Genomic DNA, 8,638 nt, shown 5'->3' on the forward strand with positions numbered 1-8,638 from the left:
TTTTGAGATTTTATTTATCGATGTGTCGTAATGTGCAGGTCCTTCTGAGATTTTATTTATCGATGTGTCGTTATATGCAGGTCCTTTTGAGATTTGATTTATCGTTGTTTCATTTTTGTGCAGGTCCTTTGCATTCATCGACAGTAGAGCATGTGCGGGATGGATCACCGCTTTACAATAGAGAGCGTATTGTGAGGAGACAAATGAATGATTCTTCTCACAAGAGAAGAATTCAATTTGTTGATTCTGACATTACCGATTGAGAATACGTATTTTGTGGTGTATTTTGAGAATATGTAATATTGGTCTTTTTTTGCATCTTCGTATGCTACATTACTATGATATTTTTGTTTTCGCTATAAATCTACGAGACATGGATGTTATTTTGAGATATGTATATATGAAGTCACTTAACACCATATTGGGGAATATGGGAATTTTCCATAAGTTTGGGATACATGGTCAAATCTTTGGATTAATCATAACTTGAACACCGTTACTCCAAATTGAGCGCTCTATAGCTCACTAGATTCCATTTTCCAAGGGCTTTCTAACAATAGGTCACATGATATGGTTTTGAAAAACTTATAGGCATGTTATCCAGGTCTCACCTTTTTAGTATTCAAAAAATGGGAGTTAGGAAATTCCCAAACTCACGAATATAGTGTTACTTGAAATAATGTATTGTGTTTACTTAAAACATGACCTAAATTGGAGAAACTGAGCCTATTTTTGCAGGAACTCTACCTGCCGCGCAGCAACGCGCGGGTCCAATACTAGTTATTATTCATTGCGTGGTGGGCATTAGGACCTTTATAGATCAGCCTACCGGAAGGTGCAAAGATTGAGTTTCACTGAGACTTAGAAGCGGTGCTCTTTGAAAAACCATATTTTTCAACCAATCAAATCAGAAGCATACAAAAGATATGGCAAGAAAAGCAAACAAAAGCATACAAAAAATATGGTGACAAAAAATATGGTTGAAAAACCATATTTTTCAACCAATCAAATCAGAAGCATACAAAAGACTTTTAAAAGAACACCTTTTCCGGGTCTTGTGCGTCTCTCATGAACTTTCCCTTCTCTTCGGATGAGGCCTGGTCTCTGTTCTGCTAGTGGTGAAGCTATGAGACTCCTCTTCATTCTGATCTTTTGTTGTCGTTGCTTCCATTTTCTACTGGTACTCTCTTCTGATTCACGTGATGGCCATGCCTGTGGTCCTTCCAGCTGTGCCTATCTCAAGAACATCTCTTTTCCCTTCGGGGCAGCTCCCTCCTGCGCCGCTTCCTCTAGCTTCCTCTTATCCAACTGCACCACGGACCAGGGTTACTGGTATAATTTCAATGAGGCCACCCCCAATGGTGCTGAGTCTGCTGACCCTATCGGCCCTCCGGCTGTGAAAGGCATCTCCAGCACCTCCGTCAATCTCACCTGGAACAGGAATTTGATTCGTGATCAGGTCGAACGAGTTCCATCTTGCACCCCTGCGCCTAAGAGTAACATATCTTACTTCCTTCCCAAGTCAATCAATCTCACAACCTTTGCAGACTCAGCCTTCCGAATCTCCCTCAGCAATGTTTACCTGCTCTTTAATTGCACTAACCACACTTCCATGACGTCTCCCTTATATGACAGAAATAGCTCACACTGCAGATCTTTTCAAAAGCAATGCAACCCCCACAATATCACTTGCATCGAATTCTTACCATACAAGGAGCTCATGCTGCCGTACGTGTTGCATAGCTTGGCCTGCACGCATTTCCAGTTCTTCGTTACCCTCAACAATTCTCTCCCCGTTAAAGAATGGTCCGCTGGAATGGTTCAACTCCTGTGGACCAATTATTATAGCCATCAGTGTGCGAATTGTGAGAAAACCAACGGAACGTGCGGCTACGACGCCCACAACAATTTCGAATGCTTCTGCCTGGGCAATCTGCGACACTCCAGCACAGACTGTACTGCAGCTGGTAATTCGTTAACCGCCATCTTATTGACTACTTAGCCCTTTTATTTATAAGGCAAAGATAACATCTTATTGAGCTTGGTTTGTTTTTGACACGTTCAAGTTGTTATGCGAGATAAAGTGTGTGTGTGTGTGTGTGTGTATATTGACTTCATAATTGTATTTGAGAAATTTCTTTCTTAAAGGTTTGGGAATAAGAAATAAGAGTTAAAAGTATTTTATACATAATTATATCACATTAATACGTGGTTCACCAATGAAAAAGTCATAGGGTCACTTTTAAAAAACACAAAAAAACCATGAGCATAGGTCATATATATATCTTTAGTATCTTATTGGGATTTTTATCCCAAATATGTGGACATGTTTAATATGTTTAAAATATTGGATGCATCTATAATGTGGAAACTCTTTACATGCATGTGTAAGACCTTAAAAAATGGCATGCATGGATGCACGCACCCATTAGGCGTGAACATGCATGTATGCAACTATGTATATGTGTGTACATGTGTGTGTATGTATATACTATGTACATGTATATTCTATGTGCATATGCATGTTTTCTGTGCTTGTGTTCTATGTGTGAGTGTTTTATATGCGTGTATATGCTCTCTATGTACATGTGCAGAGACATGTGTGTGCATGCATATACTATGTACATGTATATTATATGTGTATATGAATGTTTTGTGTGTCAGTGTTCTATGTGTGTGTGCATGTTTTCAATGTAAACGTGCATAGAACATAGACACATGTGCATGTTTTGTGTGTCTGTGTTCTATGTGTGTGTTTTTTGTTCTATGTACACATGCATGTGTCATAGATGCAAACACATGTGTAGAGTGATTTACACCATTCATCAACAATCGACCCATTAGAGGTGGGTCTATGCCACTCATATATACTAGTTTTTTTAGAGAAGTTAATAATTTTATTAACTATAGAAAAGGAAAATGTAAATGTACAATCCTGGACGATTCGTAGTGCTATATGTAGCATTGAGTTGCAATAATCCAAAAGCTTCCAAGGCAAGAATTTCTTTTTAACGAACGTCATGCCCCTTTTTGGGCATTTTGGCTATAAAGTACAACCACTTATTTTGAGTGACCATCAAAAAATTAGGTAAATTGTAAAAAAATAGGTATTATTTCTATTAACACTATCATGTTGTTGAAGGGTGACTCAGCCCATCAAAATCGTCGTTGATCCTAGGCATATGATCATAGCATTTGAGTGGCTCAACTGCATGTTATGTGGACTAAAAGAAGAGTTAGGTTTACATAATACACAACTTGTTATGTGAGCAAACTATGGCTCCAACTTCAAAGGTACAAAGAATGCCTTTGACCAAGTCATAGAAGAAAGGGTTCTAGGAATTAATTTTACTAAGCTTTACATCATGAATTGAAGATAAAATTGTAATTTTGAACAAGCCTTTTCTTTATACTGAAATTGAACAAGTTCTAGGTTTAGAGCCATATCCCACTCTGGGTTTATAGGGGGGACACCCCACTACCTACGTGTCCCACCATAAACATTAGTGGGGGCTCCAAGTTTATAGGGCCTCTACTACTACAAATCTTCTCAAAAACTCAAGGTTTTGTAGGGGCTAAGGACATTTACACTTTTTTTGGTAAGAGAAATTATTAAAATTCCACATGAACACAGTTGATATAGAACCTTTTCTCAATTACCTCTTCCTATTTTTATGGAAGGTTGTGGGTGGGACACATATATAGTGGGGGAAGGCCTTCCCCCCACTAAACTGAACACAGCCCTCACTAAACCTTGGTGGGGCATGGCTCTTAGACGAATCTATCTTTTCGCCAACCCTGTAGAACACATACCCAAAAAAAAAAGTCTGTAGACACAAACATAGAACATAGACACACGTGAATGTTTTGTGTGTAAACGTGCATGTTTTGTGTGTAAACGTGCAAAGAACACAGACACACGTGCATGTGTGTGTGCATGTTTTGTGTGTAAACGTGCAAAGAACACAGACACACGTGCATGTTTTCTATGTAAACGTGCGTGTGTGTGTGCATGTTTTCTATGTAAATGTGCATAGAACACATATACATGTGTATGTTTTGTGTGTCTGTGTTTCATGTGTGTGTTTTTTGTTCTATGTACACGTGCATGTGTCATAGATGCAAACACACGTGTAGAGTGCTTTACACCAGTCATCAACAATCAACCCGTTTTAGAGGCAGGTCTAGGCCACTTATATATACTGGTTTTTTTTGGAGAAGTTAATAATTTTATTAACTATAGAAAAGGAAAATGTAAATGTACAATCACACTAGACAATTTGTAGTGGTATATGTAGCATTGAGTTGCAGCAAAAAGCTTCCGAGGCAAGAATTGCTTTTTAACGGACTTCATGCCCCTTTTTGGGCATTTTGGCTGTAAAGTACAACCACTTATTTTGAGTGACAATCAAAAAATTAGGTAAATTGTGAAAAAACAAGTATTATTTCTATTGAAACTATCATGTTGAAGGGTGACTCGGCTCATCAAAGTCATCCTTGATCCTAGGCATATGATCATAGAGTTTGAGTGGCTCAACTCATGTTATGTGGAGTGGGAAAGGATAGACTTTTCCACGATCTCTAAAAGGTAAGCGCGACCGCTCACATCGTCTTCCCCTTCTCTCCGCGGTATTCTCTCTTCTCTCCAGTAGTGCTAGTGAAGCTATGAATCTCCTCTTAGTTCTGATCTTCTGTCATTTCTGCTTTCACTCTCTCCTCGTGCAATCAGGTAACGACCTTCCCTGCGCCCCCTCCATCTGCGCCAATCTTGACAACATCACGTTTCCTTTCGGCGCGGCTCCATATTGCGGCGCCTCCCCTAGTTTCCTCCTATCCAACTGCAGCAGCACAGAGCAGGCTTACTGGCCTCAATTCAATGAGGCCATCCCCGCTGGTGTTGACAGTAATTTCCGCCCTCCGGCTGTGCTTGGCATCTACGGCCATAGGTTCGTAAACCTCACTTGGGACGACCATAGGTTCGTAAACCTCACTTGGGACACTAAGAATGTTAATGAGGAAGTTCCAGGTTGCCGTCCTGTTCCTCTCGGCAACAGATCTGACTACCTTCCCAGTTCTATCAATCTCACAGCGTTTGCGAACTCAACCTTCCAAATCTCCATGTATAACATTTACCTGCTCTTTAATTGCAGTAAGAACACCTCCTCGTCTGTCTTCAGTAATGCCAGCGTGGAAGCAAATACCCCAGCATGTGATTCTTATCTGCAGTCGGATTGCGACCCGGATGAAACCATGACTAATTGCTTACAATTAATACCACAAAAGGAGCTCATGCTGCAGGATGTGATGGAAAGCTTGGCCTGCACGCACTTTCAGTTCTTCGTTACCCTCAACACTTCTCGCGCCGTTACAGAATGGCGCGCTGGAGCGGTTCAACTCTACTGGAACGAGATGCAGACTCCTTCCGACTCAGCGTGTATGAAGTGTGAGAGTAGCAGCGGAGAGTGCGGCTACGACGACGACAACAATTTCCAGTGCTTCTGCCCCGGCAATCACAACTCCAGCACAGTGTGTGATCCTGGTAACTAGTTAACCGCAATTGCTAATTGATAATAGGCATTCTTTACCGCCTTGCTGCTCTACAGCGTTCCTGTGCTTCATAAATGTGTTGATATTGGTTTGAAAAAAATGCTTCACCATTTGGACCAGTGTTCGAAAGAACTGTTTTGTCCATCAAGCATTAGAACTTCCTGAAAATTAACAAATTGCTGAAACTTCAACCTTGTGAAAGTTTTTTCCAAAAATTTAATGTTCAAAATACACTGTTACAGTACCCAAAATTGCTGAAACTCCAACCTCTTTGAAAGTTTTTTAATTCCAAATATTTAATGTCCAAAATACGCTGTAGCCGTGTTTAATTTTTCGGACACTGACGTGAACCTCTTGTTTCTGCACGCAGGATGCCATGGAAGTTTGTGCAGTAGGGCTTTCAAAGTAAGCGTGCTGGTGGTGGCTCCCTCACTTGCCTTTGCGTTACTTTTAGCTTGCCTTCTGTACATTCTTTTCAAGAGGTCGACGCGGCAGATGAATGAAGTCGGCAGAAGCTCTGATCTGGATCTCAACGGCGTAGACGAACGGCCCGTCTCATTCTCGTACACTTCCCTGGTGTCTGCAACGGCCTCTTTTAGCAGTGTGCTGGGAGAAGGAGGTTTTGGCGTGGTTTATAAGGGTACGGTCAAAGCCAGCGGCCTAAACACGGTTGCTGTGAAAGTTCTGGAGACAAACTCGAGGCACAGCAGTAGGCAGTTCTTGAACGAATTGGCTACCATAGGCAACATCCACCATGTCAACGTAGTGAGGCTGCGAGGCTTCTGCGTCGAAAAATCCCGTAAAATTTTAGTGTACGAGTTTGTCGTTAATGGATCCCTTGATAGGTGGCTTTTCAAGGGTGGTCAAGGGGGGCAGCTCAAGATGGGAGGCAGAACTGTGCAGGTGCTAGATTGGAAGCAAAGGTATACAATAGCAGTGGGGATAGCGAGGGGATTGTGCTACTTGCACGAGGAGTGCAGGCATCGCATAGTGCACTGCGACATCAAGCCGCAGAACATTCTGCTAGATGGGAGGATGTGGCCAAAGATCGCAGACTTTGGGCTGGCGAAGCTGATGAGTAAGGAGGGCGCGAGCAAGGTCGTCACACTGGCCAAAGGGACGCCGGGCTACGTGGCGCCGGAGTTCTGGGTCGGGGGAGAGAGCCAACTGAGCACCAAGTTCGACGTGTACAGCTACGGCATGGTGCTGCTGGAGCTGATGAGCGGCCGCCGGAATTTCGTGGACTGGTGCTTTCCAGTTTTGGCTTTCGACGCGGCCATGGAGGGAGATTTCAAGTCCATCCTGAACGAGGGCATCGCTAGAGAGATGGATGGGCTCACGACCGTTGAGTGGCAGCAGGTCCGGACAGCCACGTTTGTGGCACTGTGGTGCGTCCAGGACCACCCTGCTCGTAGGCCGTGCATGAGTCAGGTGGTTCAGTACCTTGAAGGGGTGGCGGCCGTCTCCGAACAGCCTCCACGACCAGCCATTGCCTCCACGGCAACCGATCCGAGTCCACTTGTCAGCAGTCACAACAACCACACCCCAGTCACGCTCAGTGCGGCTCGCTGATGCGTGAACTTTGAAGTGTCTTCAAGAGTGAAGACCTTGCCGTGTAATAAAATTACACGGCTGTAGTGGAGTGGTTAAAGTGGACGAAGTCCCAGCAGGTGGTTGGGGTTCGGTCCGCACTCTCTACGGTGTTGCGCATCCTTGTAACTGGAGTCCGGTGGTGTATGTAAATCGGTGTTTCTCGCCAAATTTTAATTTCAAAATTAGTCCTCACAACAATAAAATTACTCTTCAAGAGTCAAGACCTTGCCTTGTAATAAAATTAGTACTCAAGACTTTGGACTCGTAGAAATTGAAATATAAGACTTGAATCACGCACCGCCACTCAGCAGTGATACCCATCCAATGGCCTCCAACTCATCGTAGGAAGGCCTCTAAGAAAAATGAATTGTCAATTGACATATGCTAATTCCCTTTAAAAAGAAATATAGAATAATCTAGCAAATGTCAAAAGAATGGCAACCCAAAAAATGCCCATCTAGAAGTAATGGGTGGGTGACTGCACTTGCAAAGGAGAAAATTTGTGTATTGAGTAATAAGTATTTTAAATTATGTGAGAATACTCACATACTCACATAAGTTGCCTAACCAATCAATTGCATGTGGGAGAGGATTCTAAAAGATGAGCAAGATCAAAGACAAGTTTCAAAATAGGTTGTCACTTCACTTGCTAAATTTGGTGATGTTTGTTGGATTGAACACTCCAAAGGCAAAACATCCGAAAGAGATGCTTTAGGATGCTTGTTTTGAAGCTTGGAAATCCTTGAGGAGTAGGAGATCGAGATCCATGCAAACAACTTGTACTGTAGGCACTCTCATTTTTTGAACTTGTGCCTTTATTTTCTTCTCTTCATAAGTGCATTTGAGTAGATGTAGCTCTCTTGTATTCTGCAAATTTAGCTTTGTGATGCTCTAAGGTTGTTTTACGACTCTCATGGATGTTGTTTTTGTGCTCATTTGGGAATTGTGTACTTTTGAGTTTTTGTCATTATTTTGTTGCTTTTTTTTTAGCATGCTTAAGAAAGTAGACATGAATCTTTTTCTCTTTCATTGTGTAGTTAACCTTTAGCATTGTTAAAATTTTAATTAAATGTCAATGGATGGGAAGTTGTAGATTTTATCATTTCTATAGAAAGGGCAAGCTTTTGAACTCAATGTCTTAAGAAACCCCAAGCTACCCTTCAAATCCTATCATTGCTTGAATGCTTAATAACGGTGCTATTGCAACTTGCTCGGGGACCTTCTCAAGGTTATTTTCCCTTCAAGAGAATTAAGAAAAAATGAACCCTTAATAGAAGGATAAAGTTAAAAAATTGCCTTTCTCAAAGAAAGGCAAGGCCTTTTTATAGAAATACAACTTTTTGGGAAAAAAAAGTTTAATGAATTTAATATTAATAATTTAAAATATATAAATTAATAATACCTCTACCAATAGCTACAACTTACAAGCTATTAGGCTCTAGTTACTAGAAAGTAACAAGTTAGTGTAAGTATTTAGTCTTATGTTACTCTTAACTCT

At 41.5% G+C, this 8,638-nt stretch overlaps 1 protein-coding gene across 3 annotated transcripts; it reads left to right on the forward strand.

Annotated features, from left to right (window-relative positions):
• Nucleotides 1–1,076: 1,076 nt before the first annotated feature.
• LOC147610037 (rust resistance kinase Lr10-like) lies at nucleotides 1,077–7,884 on the forward strand. 3 transcript variants are annotated; one of them, XM_086787352.1, is made up of 3 exons: nucleotides 4,610–4,946; nucleotides 4,977–5,539; nucleotides 5,918–7,884. In XM_086787352.1, the coding sequence occupies exons 1-3, from the start codon at nucleotides 4,666–4,668 to the stop codon at nucleotides 7,117–7,119; spliced, it is 2,046 nt and encodes a 681-aa protein (XP_086643478.1). In that variant the 5' UTR covers nucleotides 4,610–4,665; the 3' UTR covers nucleotides 7,120–7,884. The 3 variants fall into 3 exon arrangements, with proteins under 3 accessions (XP_086643476.1, XP_086643478.1, XP_086643477.1); XM_086787350.1 differs by lacking the exons at nucleotides 4,610–4,946; nucleotides 4,977–5,539 and adding an exon at nucleotides 1,077–1,967; XM_086787351.1 differs by having other exon boundaries at nucleotides 4,610–5,539.
• Nucleotides 7,885–8,638: the final 754 nt, after the last annotated feature.

Source organism: Cibotium barometz, chromosome 50, assembly GCF_041138505.1.
Source record: "Cibotium barometz isolate CiBa-2024 chromosome 50, ASM4113850v1, whole genome shotgun sequence".
Lineage (NCBI taxonomy): Eukaryota > Viridiplantae > Streptophyta > Polypodiopsida > Cyatheales > Cibotiaceae > Cibotium > Cibotium barometz.